The sequence below is a fragment of the Megalobrama amblycephala genome, linkage group LG4, assembly GCF_018812025.1.
Source record: "Megalobrama amblycephala isolate DHTTF-2021 linkage group LG4, ASM1881202v1, whole genome shotgun sequence".
Taxonomy (NCBI): domain Eukaryota; kingdom Metazoa; phylum Chordata; class Actinopteri; order Cypriniformes; family Xenocyprididae; genus Megalobrama; species Megalobrama amblycephala.
Genome location: NC_063047.1, coordinates 54,939,906 through 54,961,241, shown reverse-complemented (window position 1 = coordinate 54,961,241; position 21,336 = coordinate 54,939,906). Strand labels below are relative to the sequence as shown.

The 21,336-nt window shown below is 40.7% G+C and overlaps 1 protein-coding gene and 1 long non-coding RNA gene across 4 annotated transcripts in view; one reads left to right on the top strand and one right to left on the bottom strand.

The window, feature by feature from the left end:
• The window catches only part of tlcd3a (TLC domain containing 3A), a 69,792-nt gene that overhangs the window by 33,568 nt on the left and 14,888 nt on the right, over positions 1-21,336 (top strand). The window contains exons 1-2 of one of the 2 annotated variants that reach the window (XM_048190072.1): positions 8,791-10,155; positions 20,237-20,323. In XM_048190072.1, the coding sequence (XP_048046029.1) occupies positions 20,262-20,323 (62 nt within the window). In that variant the 5' untranslated portion in view covers positions 8,791-10,155; positions 20,237-20,261. Of the gene's footprint in view, positions 1-8,790; positions 10,156-20,236; positions 20,324-21,336 lie in introns of those variants that run through there. The other variant, XM_048190071.1, reaches the window with a different exon arrangement.
• LOC125267964 lies at positions 11,670-15,253 on the bottom strand. 2 transcript variants are annotated; one of them, XR_007184751.1, is made up of 4 exons: positions 14,538-15,253; positions 13,992-14,067; positions 13,427-13,750; positions 11,670-13,007 (listed from the first exon to the last, which is right to left on the bottom strand). It is a non-coding gene; the product is annotated as an uncharacterized LOC125267964 (long non-coding RNA). The 2 variants fall into 2 exon arrangements; XR_007184752.1 differs by having other exon boundaries at positions 13,427-13,650; positions 14,538-15,247.

Below are 21,336 nucleotides of genomic sequence, written 5' to 3'. Positions count from 1 at the left end.
CAATTGAAACTATAGAATGTCTTCTTTTATTTGTGTACACTCAGAGTAAAAACACAATGTTGTGCTTTTTGTAAAATAAAGAACACTAACATGATGCGTGATCTCTCCTCCAATCTGATAGTTCTCAGAAAATGAACTGTAACTTATGAATACTAATGACAAAAAAAATGACACTTACGTCTAAAGAAACGTTGAAATGTCAGGTTTTAAATCGTGCAAGTCAAATCGAAAACAAACACAAAACGCAATACATGCATTCATCATCTCAATCGTGTATTTATTGTCTTGAAAAGTGTTTATTTGGATGTTAAAGCAATGGTTAGCGATCTCTAGAAGACATGCAGTTAGTTCCTAGTTCCTTTTCTTCTTTATATGAATTTGTGGCCTAAAGGTGTACAGAGAGCGCCCTCCGGCTGCAAGTATGAATTAAAAACACCATTCCTGAAATGTCCTCTTCTTCTTTAGAATAATTTGTGGACTAAAGGTGTACAGAGAGCGCCCTCCGGCTGCAAGTATGAATTGAAAAAAACAGTATCCAGCACTCATAGTGATGACAATAAATATTACTTCTCAGTATAGAAAATTGACATAAATATATAAGAATCCATCAATATTTCTCCAAATGTGCATGCTTTTAAGCTAAAAGCCTGTATGAAATGCCATAGAGGTAACATAATTGTTCAGACACTTTGCATCACAGAAATACATTTTATTTTAAAGAATATAATAGAATACCATTATTTTAAATTGTAATAATATTTCACAGTATTGCTGTTTATGATGAGCTGAGACATGATTACAGAGGGGTTTTTTCACAGCCTACCTGACTGAAAGGCCTCATTAATATGCAAGTCATTTCAGGTCATTATTATGTGATTCTTTTGTCTTCTCAGGTGTAAATGGCCCATTATTCATGCAGATTCACGCCTCCACGCATACTGTGTTTCTTGACAAAAAGTGTCTTACAAAAACTAAATCAATATATTGTTTTATATGAAGGAGTAGGCAGCATAATTTTTACATAATTCTGAAGCAAAAACTCTAGTCTACAACCTCCAATACCCAAAAGTATTGTGAACACAGATTTAATATACTTTTTTGGGCCTTATTTCAGTGACTTAAGTTTTTTGTTTTTTCAATAACCAAGCATAAACATTATTCCTTCAAAAATACAAACATGTACATACATGTTCCTCACATATTATTGTAGCCTAGTTTGTGCTGAATACAGTGTAATGACACTTTTGTCATTTATATGTTTATGAACAACTGAAAAAAGCACAAATGTCAGGGCATGTCAAAACTTCTCCAAGCCCCAAATCAGCCTCAGACTCCAGAGGGTTAATATTCTTTGAGCCAGGACGGTATGTGATGGTGAACTGAAACCGGGTAAAAAACAAAGCCCAGCGTGCTTGCCGTGGGTTAAGCCTCTTAGCAGATTGAAGGTATTCCAGATTCCTGTGATCAGTTATAACTTGGAATGGATACTTTGAAACCTCCAACCAGTGTTGCCACTCTTCAAGTGCCAGCTTGACTGCCAGGAGCTCACGGTTACCAATGTCGTAGTTCCGATCCACCTGTGAGAGTTTACGGGAGAAGAAGGCACAAGGATGAGCTTTTCTGACGTCCCCTGCTTCTGAGACAATACCGCACCAACTCCTGTAGTAGAAGTGTCCACCTCCACAATGAAGGGGAGTTCTGGGTTTGGGTGGAGAGCAGAGGTGAAGGCCAACTTCAGTTTGGAAAATGCCGCAAAGGCTTCCTCGTTCCAACTTAGCATCCTCGGTCCCTTCGTCAGGAGTGAGGTCAAGGGGGCTGCGATGGAGCTATAATCTTGGATAAATCTTCTAAGCCAAGGAATCACTGGAGATCCTTAATGTTCCTTGGAATGGGCCAAGAATGAACCACTTTTACCTTCCCCTCGTCCATCTGTATGCTGTGATTGTCAGTGTTGTGACTGAGGAACTGAACACTGTGCTGATGGAACAAGCATTTTTCCACTTTCAGGAGCAGCTGATGCCTCCGCAGACAACCTAACATGAGGGCTACATGTTGACGATGTTCGGTCAGGTTCCGGGAGTAAATAAAGATGTCATCGATGTAAATGATGACAAAGCGGTGGAGGTACTCCCGAAACACCTCATTCATAAAGCCCTGGAACACGGAGGGGGCGTTGACCAATCCATACGGCATCACCAGGTACTTGTAGTGCCCCTTGGGAGTAATGTAATGACTGAGGCAAATCAGACACAATTATTGGTTAGTTAACCAATAGTTTTAAGCTCACTCTGGAGTCTGTCCCCATCCCCCGGGAAGTTTTCAGTTACAAGTTTATTGCGCCGAGGAATGCGGTTGCCGCATGGAGAACGGAGTAGAGACACAGAAAATCTGCATCTTCCCTGCATTTTCCACACAGAACACAGACTCTATGGCATTAATGTATAGACAGACTGTGCTATAAATGAATCCTTCTCAGGAAATGGTATCCATTATTACTGATGTTGTATTGTACTCATTGTATTTACATGTTTGATGATTGTTAAATGTTATGACCTGCACGGTAACTTCAATCATGCCATGTTTAGTGTCTATACGTTCGTAGCGGGAAGATTTAAATGCTTGTGTATGCGGTACATCCATACCTGTGCAACACATCAGTATTAAAAGAATCTTTAATAGTTCTGATTCAAGAACTCAGCTTGTTAATCTTTCTGGGTTGTAAAAGCCCTGACAGGAGGGGTGTTGCCACCCAGAATTACAACATCTTCATTGGTCCAAGGCCTGTAGGCCTCGGCCTACAAACGAGCCATGTGCTCCTCATCCCACATGGAAAAGACTGGCAATAACTTCGGACTGAATCACCCAAGATCTCTCCTCAGATGGCAGAGCCGATGCTCCTCAGCCTAAGGGCATCTTGCAAGTATCGTGCATTTTAACACTAAACAGCGAGTTAGTATTAATTTGTAAGACTTACCTTGCTATTGCTGAAGAAACTGATGATTCCTTTCCAGATTGCCTTTGACATTTCATGTAGCTCTAGTAACAGCATCTCTTCCGGTTCAACACTATCATTACTCATTCTGACTTGCGTGTGTGTGTGTGTGTGTGTGACCCTTTATGTATGTTATGTTATGTGTTTGTTAGTTTAGTTATGTGTTTGTGAGTTAGTTAATAAAGATTGTGCACAATACACGTTTGGTTCTGCCTCTTAAGTGATAGATCCGGACTACGTGCTCTGAGTAGTACAGTACAATAAGAAATATTATTTTTCCATAACTTGGAAATTGACATTTCTTAGAATTAATAAACAATCAACACTGAGCGTTCACTGGACGAACAGGTTAACTGATTGTAATGTTAATTTTAATGTAGCTACGTCCAGTTAATCTGATTAACGGATTTGCATATTCATAATTAATCATAATTAATAATCATAATGAGTTATGAATAATTATTAATATTTCCCCTTTGAGTTAATTTTCGCTACAGTAACGAAGGCCGTCTTCCATTCATCCCCCTCTGTATTTGAACGAGGTTGTGGGCGCTGCGGAGGTTGAGTTTTGTGAACACGGTTGCTCCTCTCAGCATCTGCAAGGCAGACCGGACGAGGGGAAGAGGGAAACGAAATTTGATAGTGATGTTGTTCAAGGCACAGTAATATATACATGGTCTTAATCCTCCATCCTTATTCTGAACAAAAAAGAAACTGGCAGCGGCAGGGGAAGTAGATGAGCAAATGTATCCTTGCTCCAGTGCCTCATTGATGTAATCTTCCATGGCCTTCTGCTCTGGCAATGATAGTGGGTGAACTCGCCCTCTTGGCACTGTCGCCACCAGTTGCAGCTCTATAGCACAGTCCCATGATCTGTGGGGTGGAAGCTGGGCAGCTCTCCTTGAGCAAAAGACATCAAGAAAGGAGTTATAGCAGTCAGGGATGTTAATCGGACCATCACTAGCTGGGCTTTCAACTGAAGTGGTGCATACACTCACCGCTGTTCCTTGTGACAAGCTTTCTTCCCTGGAATGTGTTGTTTGTTGAACAGGAATCATGCAGACCTTGAAGCATTCTGAGCTCCTTTTAATTATTTCACCAGTATGCCAGGACAGAACAGGTGTGTTTGCACAACCAGGGGTGGCCAAACACAATGTCCATGACAGAACCCTCCAGAACCAGGAAGTGAGTTTGTTCCAGATGTAGTGCTCCAACTAGAATCTTAATGGGTGGTATCTTGTAAGTGATGTAGCCCCGTCAAAGAGGTTTGCCCAGTATTGAGGTAATGGGTAAGGTCTGAGTGAGAGGAATCTTGGGTATGTCTAATAGGTGGCATAATTGTTCTGAGATTAAGTTTCTGGCGGCTCCAGAGTCAAGGAGCACAGAGACTGTACGAGACAAAAGACCATAGGTAACTGTTACGGGAGTGCACAGGGAATTTTTAACACTTTTCACAGTTAAGATGGAACGTCGGACACAGAGCGATGAAGTGACCCTTCTGTCCACAGTATAGACACAGTCTGAGATTGATTCTTTTCCTCATGTTCCTCTGATGAAAGGCGTGTGACATCTACTTGCATTGGCTCAGGGCTGGGTTCTGGAGGGTGCTGACTGCTATGTGAGGGGGTCAGCGAAGGGAGCATGTTCACGAAGACATGATTGCATGCGGTGGGATACTCTGATTGATAACTGAATAAATCATTTCAAACCAATGGTGTCATCATAGGGGGTTAACTGGAGACACAGGCAAGGTTCCAACCCCTGATGGTAGATGAAAATCAGGGCGGGCTCATTCCAACCGCTAGTAGTCGCTAGCGTTCAAAACTGGAGAACATAATCTGCAATAACTCGTCTCCCTTGCCGAATACGAAGCAGCTGTTCGGAAATGGAAGAATCACTGGCAGGGTTACTGAACACCACCTTAAAGTGCCATATAAAATCATCAAAAGAATCTGTTAGGGACCCACCCTGATCCCAGATCGTGTGAGGCCACTGTAGAGCACGACCCTTCAGCAGGGAAATGACATAAGCAATCTTAGAGTGTTCAGTAGAGAACTGAGAAGCCAGCATCTCCAACACGAGCTGGCACTGCAAAATAAATCCACTACATTCCTCCGCTGACCCAGTGAATGGAGATGGATTGACCATGGGCCTGGCTTGAGGAAGGTAGTGGTGCTAAGGGAGTGGAACCCTCGCCGAAGTGGATTGACCTTGAGGGCTAAGGAGAGCAGCCCGTAATAGCTGTACCATGTCCGCAAATGTTGCTTCCTCACTTGAAGCTGCAGCTCCCACTGAGTCCATAATTATGGTCTGTCCTTCTGTAATACAGATGTAAACACGAGAGAGAGGTGGACTCAAACGCAGGAGTTTATTCAGCATAAACTGATACAGACAAGTATTCAGATGAATAGCTTCAAGTGCATCATCATCTCACCCACACGTCATCAAAATACATAGGGAAACTCACTAATGAGAGCAATGAAGCGAGTATAATGAGTCCACATCCACTCGGGTTACTATAAACGTTAAACAGATAACTCGTTGAACTAAACGGCTTATGAGAAGCACATAACAGGAAAAGATAAACAAACTTAACTCAAGTAGTCCGTACAACATACACTGGAAACAACACAGGAGAGTATAGTCCCTCTTGGCTCACGAGGAGAATAAACTGTCTTTTAGCACAGGATAGCCAACCAGAAGAATAATCCGTGGGAATGATTGCGATCCTGAAACACTAGGAGCAGGAGCTTCACGCAGGGAAAACAGGTCCGTAGTCACAATAGAGGACAGACAAAGAAGGACTGAAGCTGTTGTGTTTAAGTAGAGCATCCTCTGATTGAGTCCAGGTGATAATCATTAGTAATCCGGAGAGCGCGAAGGGCTGAAAGAACGCGGAGATGAGTGAGAGCCCGGCGCGGTCGTGACAATTAAAAGTCACTAATGACATTATGCTGGCTACAGATAATGAGAGTGCTGTTGCTATGGTCCTTTTAGATCTCAGCTCATCCTCGATATGGTTGATCATACAATTCTCATTTCTCATTTAAAAAATCTAATAGGCATTCAGTTTTAAAATGGTTTCAGTCTTTTTTAACTAATAGGTAGTTTTCTGTATGTATTGGTAAACATACCTCTTCAGCTGCACATCTTTCCTGTGGTGTTCCGCAGTGATCTATTCTTGCTCCATCATTGTTTTCTTTATATTTGCTGCCTTTGGGTTCCCTCTTTTTCAAATATGGAGTATCATTCCACTTAAACACTGATAACACCCAATTGTATCTCCCATTTAAACATAATGATTCTAGCTCCATAGAGGTCCTGCTAGCATGTTTACAGGAAGTGAAATTATGGCTTTCACAAAATGTTTTGGCCTTAAATGGGAATAAAACTGAAGTAGTACTGTTTGGTCCTAGTGACTCTCACGACTTTGGCGATCTGGACCTTGGCGACTTAAGTCCCTTTGTTACTCCCTGTGTGAAAAATCTTGGTGTGTTATTTGACTCAGGTCTTAAGTTTGATAAACAAATTAATTCTCTCTAATTTAGAAACAGTTATTCAAGCGTTTATCACTTCACACCTCGATTACTGCAATTCACTCTACTATGGGGCAAACCAAACATCTATTGGGTGTCTTCAAATGGTTCAAAATGCTGCAGCCATGCTGTTGACTGATAGTTGCAAATTTGATCACATCACCCCAATTTTGATCTCTCTGCATTGGCTACCAGTCAAACTATAATTGAGTTCAAAATTTTATTTTTGTTTTTAAAGCACTACATGGCCTAGCACCAACATACCTATCTGACATTCTACATTGTCATAATCCATCCAGGTCACTTAGATCTAGCAACCTTGGATTGCCTTCTGTTTGTAAATCTAGGCAAAAACATCATGGAGACCGAGCATTTGCGGTAATAGGCCCTAAACTCTGAAACAGCCTTCCGGTATTGATCCGAATGGCACCATCACTCTCCTCTTTTAAATCTAAACTTAAAAAAACATCTTCTTAGGGTTGGTATTTACAAACCCGATTCCAAAGAAGTTGGGACACTGTACAAATTGTGAATAAAAAAGGAATGCAATAATTTACAAATCTCATAAACTTATATTTTATTCACAATAGAATATAGATAACATATTAAATGTTAAAAGTGAGACATTTTGAAATGTCATGCCAAATATTGGCTCATTTTGGATTTCATGAGAGCTACACATTCCAAAAAAGTTGGGACTTCGCCGTTGCCGGCTAAAACTCTATAGGTCAAAAAAGAAGCCATATCTAAACATGATCCAGAAGCGCAGGCATTTTATCTGGGCCAAGGCTCATTTAAAATGGACTGTGGCAAAGTGGAAAACTGTTCTGTGGTCAGACGAATCAAAATTTGAAGTTCTTTTAGGAAAACTGGGACCCCATGTCATCCGGACTAAATAGGACAAGGACAACCCAAGTTGTTATCAGCGCTCACTTCAGAAGCCTGCATCTCTGATGGTATGGGGTTGCATGAGTGCGTGTGGCATGGGCAGCTTACACATCTGGAAAGGCACCATCAATGCCGAAAGGTATATCCAAGTTCTAAAATAACATATGCTCCCATCCAGACGTCGTCTCTTTCAGGGAAGACCTTGCATTTTCCAACATGACAATGCCAGACCACATACTGCATCAATTACAACATCATGGCTGCGTAGAAGAAGGATCTGGGTACTGAAATGGGCAGCCTGCAGTCCAGATCTTTCACCCATAGAAAACATTTGGCGCATCATAAAGAGGAAGATGCGACAAAGAAGACCTAAGGCAGTTGAGCAACTAGAAGCCTGTATTAGACAAGAATGGGACAACATTTCTATTCCTAAACTTGAGCAACTTGTCTCCTCAGTCCCCAGACATTTGCAGACTGTTATAAAAAGAAGAGGGGATGCCACAAAGTGGTAAACATGGCCTTGTCCTAACTTTTTTGAGATGTGTTGATGCCATGAAATTTAAAATCAACTTATTTTTCCCTTAAAATTTTCTCAGTTTAAACATTTGATATGTCATCTATGTTGTATTCTGAATAAAATATTGAAATTTGAAACTTCCACATCATTGAATTTTTTGTTTTTATTCACAATTTGTACCCCAACTTTTTTGGAATCGGGTTTGTAAATGTCTGCTGTTTTATATATTGCAATTTATTTTTATCTTTGAGTATTATGATCTGTACAGCACTTTGGTCAACCTTGGGTTGTTTTTAAATTTGCTTTATAAATAAAATAAATGAAATGAAATGAAAATGATGATTATTACATCAGTTTAATCAATTTAATAATGGACATTACTTAAAAACATGCAACTCTGGTGGAACAACCTCTAAGTAGGGTTTCCATAGACCTGGCAAATTATTTTGTCTGAGATTGATACCAGTTATCTAAAAAGACATGCTTAAATAAACAAACAAACATTTTCTTAGAAAAACTAAAATCTAAACATTCTACTGAAATCTTACTGATATGTCACTTGCATAATAATTTGGAATGCAGTGTATTTTGTAATTTTACATTAACAATGTAATGTTCTATTTATCAAAACAATCTCAATCTCATTAAGTTAGTGTTTTTTAGCATTTCTACATTCATTTCAAAATATTAACTAAAGGCAATAATAATTTAAACAATATATTTTATTTGTGTATTGATGTTTTTCTTTTTGATTGTCAACTTATGCTATTTTGGATCATCAGTCATTCTCCGTAAACACCGTCTGTTACAGACACGAATTGTATTTTAAATTTCACCAAGCTGATTGCACTAAAAAAAACCCTGCAGTCATCATGCTTTCAGTCCATTTCAAGTGTGATTTTGACGTGACATAAAGCAGTGATATCTAACTGGGTGATCTGTTTACTTACTTTTCAATTAGTCTTCCCATTGACGCCATCATTTGTTCAGTTAAACTGACGCACGGAACGTGCACGTCAACAAGAGGCGGGATTTATCACACAATCCAATCATATCCAATCATAACCAATTACATCCAATCATAGCGTGACGGAGACATTGCCTCCTCTCACATGACTTTCCCCCATTCATTCTCAAAACCCATCACACGACGGGGGTCTAATGGTTTTCTATGGTTTTCTATGAGTGAAAAGGGAGGCATGACTTCTGCTGTAACTTTACCTGTGGGTGTCGCTGTTGGGCAGTGTTTCTTTAGAAATACGCGCGACTTGCGCTCTTTTTAATATCATAATTTTTAATATTTGTTTTGTTTTATATGTAATATGGATCATTTTCACATCCTATTTTTTTTGAGGAGGTACTGCCTTCCTTGCCTCCTCGGAGAAAACACCCCTGATAGATACTTACTGAGAAAAGCATCGAAATGAAGATAATTCAAAGACATTACATTATTGTGCAAGGGGCTTACAGGCAGAGGTTGCGTTGACCGAATAATTTCTGTCATTGAATTTTTTTAGCAGTGATGGTAAAATCTGAAGGCTGTCCTTCATTTTTACAGATTACACTAGGTGATCTATTGTAACTTGTAACTGTAATTCCCACCCCTGTCCAGTTGGTGGCGAGGGCACTTCAATTTGACAGCAGAGCGTGGGTTCAGCCTCAAGAACAAAATTAAAACTGCCATAAGAAGTTGGCTGTGTCCGAAAGCTGAAAAATGCGGTCTTCAGAGGATGCATTCCAAGGTAGGAAGCATCAAGGCATGTCCAAATCCAATGTTAGCTTCACTTCCTGTCTCTAGCATGGAGAAGGGTCTGTCTGCACCCCGCAGTACTACAAACCATGCCTCTGCAAGTTACACCTACTACTAGTCTTCTGCGAACAACCAAGCATGGATGTCATTGATTAAAACAATCTTTTTATGTAAATAATTTTATGTTTTATTTATGAAAGTTTTGTAAGACTAACATATATTGCTTTCAAATCTTTCAAATGGAGTATGAAATAACAGCTATTAATACAGACTCATAAGAGTTTCATAATTAAAATACTTTAAAAACGAACATACAGCTTCTGGTGATCTATGTAACACAGTCTGTATTCCTTATCACTAGGTGGCGATAGTGAAGCTTAAAAAGTGAGGAAAGTGAAGTAGAAGAAGAGCTGTACTACTGACGACATCAGCGATTCTAGGGCTGCGTCCGAAATCGCGTACTGTTTAGTAGGTACTAATTTAAATTTAAATTTACTTCACAACCGTTGAAAAAGTATGTTCTATATAGTACGAATGCTTGTAGTCTGAATGAATTCAGACATACTACATCCGCTATGTTGTTACTGTTATTACATGACCTACCAGCGTCAGTTATGTCCCTTTAACTCCATTCAAAAATCTTCTCCCGTGGCGTCATGGGATAGTAAAGTGTCCATAGTATGCACACTTCAGAATCTCATCGGAAGTAGTAAGTCATCCGGGTACTTTTCGCCTACTGTTTTTCGAATACTGTGAATTCGGACATACTACTCAGTTCGCATACTGTTTTTTTTGCGTATTATATAGTAGAGTAGTATTCGATTTCGGACGAAGCGTAGATATTCATGGGTACCGACAACGTCACTTCCACTATGCTCGCCACCATTTTTGTGTCCAACACGGCAACGAACACAGCAGCGCATTATGGTACTGATGATCATCTTTAGCTTCAGCGCGAGCTCTCAAACAGAAACAAAACATTATTAACTATGATTGGGGCTCTCTTATACATAACATTATATTTATATACACTATTGTAATAAAACGTTGTAAACACTTTGGGCTTAGTTGCTGTGTTTTGGCATGTTGTTACAGGAAGAACGCACCCAGATAGCAAACTGACTCCGCAACGGATCCGCCCCGGCGGTATCACAAGCTCCGGAACGGATCCGCAAAACGGGTCCGGAACGGAGTCCACTTGCACAGCGCAGCGGATCCGGAACAGATAAGGATTGCGGATCCAGTTCAGATCCGGAAGAGACCCGCCCCGTGTCCGCCGATAAAGTAGTTCATCCGCCGCGGATCCGATCTGGACCCGTTCATGAAGCAGCTGATCCGCCGCGGATCCGATCTGGACCCGTTTATGAAGCAGCTGATCCGCCGCGGATCCGATCTGGACCCGTTTATGTGGTTCATTTGGTCTGGATACCTTTCAGATCACTCTCGAAATAGTATTCTGGCCAAAACTGGCTACACAGAAATATTTAAAATCTAATGGACCAACATCAGACAGACTGGATTGCTCTATAAAAGCTTGAATATTTAATGTTTACCTTTATTAATATTAATAAAACATGATGAAATCATTCAAAACTTTAGCCAGTTACAATAAAACTATAAAAATAGTTTGTAAATATATTTAGAGTATGTAATTACTATTACTATTTTTATAGTTTTATTATTTATGTACATTAATAGGTATTGAATAGAATTACAGAAAATGAAATGCAACCATAAATTGTACCAAAAACATTTTTTATTTAATGAAAAATAACACTTAAGAGTAAATATTCGAGCAACATTTTTGTTATTAATGTTGTAAACAGTTGTACTGCTTCATTTTTTTGTAGAAACTGGATTTTTTTTAAGATTCTTTGAATAGAAATTAAAACAATTAAAACATTTATTTAAAAATAAACTTGAACATTCTTTATTTTATTGTAACTGTTGCGATTTTAAATGAACACTTCAAAACACTGAAGTTAACATTGGCTACGTTTACATGCACCCAAATAATCCATTTGTAATCGGATTGACGGCTCAATCGGATTGAAAAACGTTCATGTAAACACCTTAATCGATCTGAATGAAATTTCGATCGGATTGGAAGGGGTGGTTTATTCCTTTTCTAATCCGATCAAACAGCAAAAAATAACCATGTAAACATTGAATCCGACTACTTTCTCAATAGTATTCAGAAGCCTCTGGGGCACAACAGTGCAATGCTGACACGCATTTAAAGTTAACGTTCACGTCTTTAGTTGTAAAGATGTATGTCAACAGGCAGTGGCGTATGTATCACTTCGTCACAATATTCTTCCGTTTTAAGACAAGACGGGGAGCCAGTGGATATCACACAAGAAGCAACGTCCAAACTTTGCGCAAGAGTTATGCTGATGAAAAAGTCTCAAACTCGGTCAGTATTCACCACAAAAAGTAAAAAGTGACTGAGCTGTCTGAGGCTGCTTTAACAAAGCATATTCTCAGAGACAAATTTCAACATAAAATGCTGATAACGGTAGCCTATGTAACTGTCTAAATTTATTCCATTATTTCACTTGTGGCCGTACATATAAGCTAGTGAAACAAATGAGAATAATAGTATTTTGTGTTAAACAGGTGGTTTGTTTTTTAAAGTCAGTGCTTGAAGTAAAGCTGCGCTTAATTTTCATTGACATTCTTAATAACTTTAATTATAGGCCTATAATTCATTGTATCAGACCTAAAAAAAGTTTAAATCATTTTCAAAGATAGCTAATAGCCTAATCTTATAAGTTATATTATTCTCAGAGCACGCCAGTTATGCGGCGATGCGCTATGAAATTGTGGGGCAAATTTATTATAATATTAATTTAATAATAAAAGAAAGAAGCCTAACCTAATAGTAATAATAATAGACTAGAAGTATGTAACAGGCCTACATTAATTGGAAATACCAAATCCTCTTAATATTGCCAAGATTTGCTGCATTTGACAATATCTCTGACTCTGTTGACGCAACCTGGGTTACCGCAAGTGTGATTGATATGACATCAAAGTTTTAATCGGAATGTATATAAAACAAATATAAATGGATATTTGAATCAGATTACAATGTTTATAGTACATGTAAACAGATCTGCAATCAGATTCAATTAATTCAGATTGACGAAAATCGGTGCATGTAAACGTAGCCAATGATACTCTGAAACTCTACTGTTGGGTGCTCACAGTGGGACGGTTCCTGGAGCTTCCCCTATCAGCTGCCAGGCTGAACCATCGTATTGTGTTTTGTAATGTCTTCATCAGTGGCGGTACGTGATACATGGTTCTTTCTCACAGCACCTGTAATACACAAGCAGATTTATTTAAAAAATTAATTCACATTGAAGCTACCAGTTTTTTTTTTTTTTTTTTAAAAAAGGATACACATAACCACTGCTTTAAAAACAAAAGTGTACTATCTGACATTTATAGGTACACTATGTAACTTTTGGTGCTCTAGCGGTTAATAAACAGAACTACATGCATCTTGCGGAAGAACATTATAGCCGGAGCTATTTCTCTCTGTTTATGTCTATGACGAGTCACACAGATACTGTGCTACTCCACAGTGCTGCCGACCAGAACCAGTCTGAAATAGTCCCAGTGTGAACTCACTCGTTACATACATTTTGAACAACAACAAAAAAAGTTATGTGTTGGCAAAAAAAATAAATGTACTTAAATTTTTTAGCCAGGCAAAACTTATTACATTTACTTACACAGGAGGAACTTCTTGGACTCCATGTGGTTGAATGCGGGAAAGGATGTTCCTTGTGACACATTTTGTGTCATGGCGCCCAACAGTTGCACGGGATAAAATAGAAAATGTAACAAAAATCTTGTCAATTTCTTATAGTTGAAGGGTTAGTTCACCCAAAAATGAAAATAATGTCATTTATTACTTACCCTCATGTCGTTCTACACCCGTGATGCCTTCGTTCATCTTCAGAACACAAATTAAGATATTTTGATTGAATCTCATGGCTCGGTGAGGCCTACATAGGGAGCAATGACATTTCCTCTCTATGATATGAAATAATGATCTGAAACAACATTACATGAGGTGGAGAATTGTCAAATGTAAACAAAAATAGACTCAAACTAGTATACTACAACTAAAGTTTACTGATACAAGTGGGTTTTTAAACTTTAACCCATCAATTATAGGTATAAATCTTTTAAAACGGCACATTTATTACATGTTAAAAGCTGTAGTTGTGGACCATTATCAGTATTTGACAAAAGAACTAGCTAAATCAAGTTTAAAACAGTTTTTAATCTTACTTTCCTCAGATGAAAGATGAAATAGAAAGAAGAAATACTCCAAAAACACACTGGCGGCACTTGAATGAGCTGTAAGCTGCAACAGAACACACACACACACACACAGTAACTTATTAATTATGAATTAATATATGAAATAATGATCTGAAACAACTTTACATATATTCTCCACCTCATGTAAACAAAAAAATAGACTCAAACAACTAGAAGTTCAGTGAAAAGAACAGGTAACGTTAGGCCTAACATTAGCTTATCTCGCTTGCTATTTTACTGGAAAGGAGTGAAAATTTGCGTTTAGGATTGGACTTAAACCCGGACAGCTTATTAAATCACCCCACCTCCCAGAAATATAAAGAAATTCTGTCCAAATAGCGTTGTACTCAAAAGGTTATTAGCCAAATTATTTTTTTACTCAAATCTAAGTAACGCTAATGACACTAAGAGCTAACTTGGCCACAGTCATTTTTAAAAACATCAAACAAAGCAATGAACGGTAATGTTACTGGATACAGCTGAACAAATAAAGCATATTTTAACTTTTCTTACCGTGTTTAGTCTTCACCGACCTGCCGGCTCCAGCTTTTCCACGGTGAGGAGAAGGATTCAGTGACGACGACAGTTGAAAAAAGGCGCGTCCGGTCAGTGAATCCGCCCAGCATCTGTAACGAGTCCGCGAGTTGACAGTGCGCTGTGCGGAGGCGGGGCATATCCTGTGCGCGTTGCCGAATTGAATCTGAGCGTACAGCGGAGCTGGCGACTTGAAGGCGGATCCGCCCCGGAGTCTGTTGCTATCTGGGCATCCACAACAAGTTCATCTGTGCATGATTTTGTGCAAATAAAAGTTGTAATATCTGAATGATCTTATATAGGATGCGTCCCGTTAATTAACCTTCTTGCAAAGCGCTTCAGTTTATGGGTGTTCATTCTCTTCAGCTTCAGTGTTTATCTTAAGTTTTTAGCTTTACCTTAACGAAACACATCCTATATGAGATTAATCAGATATTTATACTACATAAATTTAATATTATGACTTATATCTGCACAAAATGACGCAAATGCACAAGTGAAGCTTGAACTAAGTTACATGCTAATAAGAATGTTTAACTTGCTCTTCCCACAACAACGCGCTGAAACAACAACTAAACACATTGAATTCACAATGTTTTATTACAATAGTGTTCTCAATATAATGTTACGTATATGACAGTCCCAGTAGTTGTTAATGTTGTGCATTGCTGTTTGGCTGCCAGTAGTCACTTCTGATTGAAGGCAACCATTTATTCCTCCGATCTAACTCCTTTGGGATCGAATAAAATTGTAGTTCGGGATTTCTCTGATGACTGTTGTTACAGCTAACAGCACAACATATCCCGGGCATATTGTAACCTTGTGTCAACCTTTTTGAGAGTGTTTTGTTGATCTTCCTCTGGTAGTTGTGGCTGCTGTGACCATAGACTGAAATGTATCGCGCAGCTGTGACCGGGCACAAAAATGGCTGAGATAAAGCACTGTGACGTCATATGGTCCTAATGAATAGAGCATTGATTGAGTTTAATTCAGTTAATTTCTTTATGTTTTGTTCATATTATAATCTGAATTGTTATTAATATATTGTTCATATTTGCCTGCTCAGGCCAATAAGGCCCAAAAAACAAACATTCATCTGCTTCGTGTGGTGTTGAACATGAAAAGTGATGCACAGTCTCTATTCATCTGTTCTTTTCCTAAATGAATAAATGCATAATCTTGTCCTTATGCTCATCCTGTAGATGAATAAAAAATAAAATCTGAACGAAAACAAAGGCTATTAAAATTCTTATTATCATAAAAATATTAAAATTAAAATGATGGGTAATAGATTATGACAGAATTTTTAAGACGCTCTCCGAGACAGGGGTAGCTGCAGATTGGAGTAATGGGCATGCTGAAAGGTGAGGGGCGTTCCGAAAGGTGAATTCTACAACAGTAACTAACCCTACACCCTAACCAGCAGCTTTCATGACCAATTGTAAAGACCTTTCGCCACGCCCATTACTCCAACCTTCCGAAACCCACACTTGAAAATGACGGATAGTCAGAAAGTCTAATGCGACCTCTGCTTACAGATCAAATTATTATGCAATCTTTGTCTTATTTTCCAGTAAACAGTTAACATTTACAATACCTGAGATGTAAAATTGTGTAAGGCGTTAAGACTTGCTGTCAGACAATATAATTTGAAAATTTTCCTTTTTCCATTTGTAATGTGCAAATTTTGTCTCTTCAGCATCACAACCATTTGCTTGAATGGAACAAAACAAGCTAAAATTCTATTCAAAATGAGAAAGAAAAATGGTTAACACTTTACAATTGTTACGTATCCCTTGTCTCTAGAACTCCATTTCCCATGATCCTCTTGTCTCTACACCTGCACTCACTTCCCTCGTCAGCTCCTCATCATCACCTATCATCATCACCTGGACTTCCTCGTTTGCACTCCCTATATATATGGACTCACTCCCTTCACTCCTTGTCTGTTCTTATATGTTATACTGTGTGTTTGATGTTGTTTCTCTCTGCTTAATGAATAAATACCCTTTTGTTGTGGATGTCCGTGAAAGCCTCATCTTTAACAACACCAGACCCGTAACAGAAGAACAGACCCAACCGTTGGACCTCCACATCATAAGATGGGTATCCACAACGGCTCGTCATATCGAGGCTCCTACTCCTTCACCACCTCTCTCTGCGGCGGAACGGCTCGTTGGACTCTTCCAGGTTGACCGTTCACTGGAGAGGTATGTGGAGGAATTTGTAGAGCTGGCTTTCCTGACTAACTGGTCAGATGCACTTTTGAACGCCCTGTTTCTGGATGGACTGGACGATGACACTATCCGTTTTGATGAACCTGAAAATTCTTTTTCCTTGAGCGAAACCATTAATCTAATTTTGTATTTAAACGGATCTAATTTCTTTGTCGATGAGGTTCAGGATATGTGTCAATCCAGTCCAGTCCCTCCGGAAACAGAGGTGGCCAGGCCAGTTGGTCAGACTCCTTCTTCCTCCACATATCCCTCCAGTGAACTGATTTCCTGGTCAACGCTGGACCCACAATCCTCCGTTGGGTCCAGAAGGCGGAGGAGAGGGAAGAAGCACGCCCCAGTCTCTCCAGAGCCCGCTCCAGTCACTCCAGAGCCCGCTCCAGCCCTTTCCGAGCCCGCCGCTCCAACTCTATGCAAGCCGCCAGATGATGCGGTCTGGCTTATAGACTTTTTCTCTGAGCCAGTTTCTCCAGTCTCCGCCGAGCCAAGTTCCCCAGTCTCCACCGAGCCAAGCTCTCCAGTCTCCGCCGAGCCTGCATCTCCAGCCTCCGCCGAGCCTGCATCTCCAGCCTCCGCCGAGCCTGCATCTCCAGCCTCCGCCGAGCCTGCATCTCCAGCCTCCGCCGAGCCTGCATCTCCAGCCTCCGCCGAGCCTGCATCTCCAGCCTCCGCCGAGCCTGCATCTCCAGCCTCCGCCGAGCCTGCATCTCCAGCCTCCGCCGAGCCTGCATCTCCAGCCTCCGCCGAGCCTGCATCTCCAGTCTCCGCCGCCGAGCAAGCAGCGCCAGTCTCCGCCGCCGTGCAAGCAGCGCCAGTCTCCGCCGCCGAGCAAGCAGCGCCAGTCTCCGCCGCCGAGCCAGTATCTCCAGTCTCAGCCGCAGAGCCAGTATCTCCAGTCTCAGCCGCAGAGCCAGTATCTCCAGTCTCAGCCGCAGAGCCAGTATCTCCAGTCTCAGCCGCAGAGCCAGTATCTCCAGTCTCAGCCGCAGAGCCAGTATCTCCAGTCTCAGCCGCAGAGCCAGTATCTCCAGTCTCAGCCGCCGAGCCCTCCGCTCCAGTCTCAGCCGCCGAGCCCTCCGCTCCAGTCTCAGCCGCCGAGCCCTCCGCTCCAGTCTCAGCCGCCGAGCCCTCCGCTCCAGTCTCAGCCGCCGAGCCCTCCGCTCCAGTCTCAGCCGCCGAGCCCTCCGCTCCAGTCTCAGCCGCCGAGCCCTCCGCTCCAGTCTCAGCCGCCGAGCCCTCCGCTCCAGTCTCAGCCGCCGAGCCCTCCGCTCCAGTCTCAGCCGCCGAGCCCTCCGCTCCAGTCTCAGCCGCCGAGCCCTCCGCTCCAGTCTCAGCCGCCGAGCCCTCCGCTCCAGTCTCAGCCGCCGAATCAGCTGTTCCACGCGCCGCCAAGCCCGCTCCATGCTCCTCCACCCACATTTCCATGATGTCTCTGGGACTCCTTGTTGCTATCCTAAACCTCCCCAAGTATTTTTTTTTGGGGGGGGGTACCGTGGGTGGGGGACATGTGGGGAATACACATGGGGGTGGGCTCCGAACACTGCCGTGGCTGCCCACGTCTCCTGTCCCGCCGTGGCTGCCCACTGCACCTGACCCGCCGTGGCTGCCCACGTCTCCTGACCCGCCATGGCTGCCCACGTCTCCTGACCCGCCATGGCTGCCCGCTGCACCTGACCCGCCATGGCTGCCCACTGCACCTGACCCGCCATGGCTGCCCGCTGCACCTGACCCGCCATGGCTCATGGACCCGCCCTGGAGACCTCCACTCCTACCCATGCCTCTCCCTGCACCGGCATGAGGTCTCCAGGGCGCCCACCCCCCCCCTTCCCGGTGTTACATCTAAGGCGCGAGGACGCGCCTACCGGGAGGGGGAGGTACTGTTACGTATCCCTTGTCTCTAGAACTCCATTTCCCATGATCCTCTTGTCTCTACACCTGCACTCACTTCCCTCGTCAGCTCCTCATCATCACCTATCATCATCACCTGGACTTCCTCGTTTGCACTCCCTATATATATGGACTCCCTTCACTCCTTGTCTGTTCTTATGTTATACTGTGTGTTTGATGTTGTTTCTCTCTGCTTAATGAATAAATACCCTTTTGTTGTGGACGTCCGTGAAAGCCTCATCTTTAACAACACCAGACCCGTAACAACAATAAGGTCTTATTTGTAAATATTAGTTAATGCATTTACTAACAATTAATTAGTTAATAAAAATGTCCATGTTAGTTCACAGGGCATTAACTAATGTTAACTTCTAATCTTAAAAATGTGTTAGTAAATGAAGAAATTAACATCAACTAAGATTAATAAATGCTGTAGAAGTATTGTTCATTGTTAGTTCATGTTAACTAATAAGTGTTACAAAAAAATCTTTTGCGATTTTAATTCTCAGGTAATTTTTTTAAGATATTAAAACAGGCAGGTTCAAAATGAGAGGGTAAATGAAAGGTACTGATGAGAAATATGATTCGGTATATGACTGTACTATCTGTTTATTCATCTTTAACCAGTTTATTAATTCCAGAATGTGAATGAGCATGTTCAGAGTATAGGCCCAAGAGAAAACATTGACACACCGTCAAAGAGATATCACATGACCTCTGACTATTATTAATGGATTCAGCCCGAAAGGGCATGGATATTAGCAGCAGTAGTCAAAGGGAATCTTTTTACTCAAAGGATTCTTTTCTTTTTTTTTTTTATAATAATACACTATGAGCTTAGAATAAAACCCTTTAAGATGGGTCTTTAAAGCAGTTTTTCCCTGATAATAAATACATCTAATTTTTTTTTATTTTTATGATTTGACCCAAGTTTTACCCAGCGGTCCAAGGTTGGTGAGGTACAGCAGAAACGCTTAATCTTTCCCACACACAAACAGTATGACTTTATCTCCATTTAGGGTTTGATGGTGGTGGATGACTATCAGGCCTGGCTAACTCTAACATTCAACCTTATTAACACTGAAGCTTCTCAGAGCACTGTCACTTAACTCCGGCTCGGACGCCAAGTCACGACTGAACCTGTCCTGATGAGCAGTGGATGTCAGATCAATGAACATTCATGTAGATTTTTCAAAATAAAGACTAGAGTCAGAATATTCTGGCCACACTTCAATATAATTAAAAGTGACAATAAAATAAAAATGACAAAAAAGCATCATAAAGGTATTTTAAAAGTGATCCATAGTGGTCAGTTATTCACTGAAAATCTTGACATCCACTAGCTCTCCTTGATGTGCCATTTAGTTGCAGTCAAATTACATATTGTCAAATTAGTCTCTAAGTCACTGGTATATGCTTTAAAGGATCCATATAAATAATACTGATTTTTTTTTTTTTTTTACTAATGTATCTTTTATGTTGTTTATATAGCCTCTAGTCTGGAAATATCTAAATATGAGGTAACCTGCATGAATTTGTTTTCACTTTCTCTCGTAGGTTGGTGTCATCCATTCATGCTGTTATGGCCACCGCAGCTGGAATCATTGTGGTGTCCTCGTGCAAAGGCAATGTGATTATGGACCGGTAAGTGGACCAATCCTGTTCCACACCTTTCACAGTGCACCAATAATGAGCTTTTCTGCAGCAAATTATTATATTGTCCTGCATTTTTCTGTAAAGGTATTGATAAAACGGATAAAGCAGCACTAGATGGTGATTGGTCAATACTGTGTAGAAAACACTTATTTCAGTAACCAATTACAAATAAATTATTTTAAATGATTTAAACAATTAGGGTCAGTAAGATTTTTTTAATAGAAATACTTTTATTCATCAAGGGCACATTAAATTGACACAGAAATGACAGTAAAGACTAGGGACGATTATGACCTAAAATCAAAACCTTGATTAATTGAGCATTTTACCTCGATTATGATTAATAAACAATTTTTTTTTTGCCCTCATAGTTCACTTACATGGTTTGTACTGTAAATATGCTTAACTATTAAAAGTGGGATATTTTTTCCTATTGAAAGAGTGATCTGACATAACAGCTCACTTTCAGCAGTTATTTTATCTATGGCTTGTAACATTTCTTACAGATTTCTGCTCCTTGTAAATCAGATAAAGATAAATTAGCACAGAACCAGTACGTAAAGAGAGCAATTGTGTGTGTGAATTAGTCATACCGTCTCTCTGTTAATTGTGAAGTTGTGGGTTGTAAATAGTTACTTCAAAAGTTGAAAAATATATATGCTATAATAACTTATGAGTTTGTAAACTACTTTAGTGATAAATCACAGGACAGCACTGACAACTAGTTTCTGCATTTCTCTGTGTGCGTGCAATCTTCACGTTTTGTTCAGCTAACGTTACTGTTTGTATGAGTGTTCATGCCACAATGCAGCTGCGTGAGCACGGTAGCTCTATATAATAATACACATCCGATCACTTGAATGTCCAAACTGGTAAACCTTAAAACACATACAAATGACAAAGTTTAGTGAAGACGCAAGGTTCACCGCTCGCGCGCCATCTCTGTGTGTTGACTTGGCATTCACCTCTGTGTTGCTTCCACTGACTGGACGGGGCAGAGT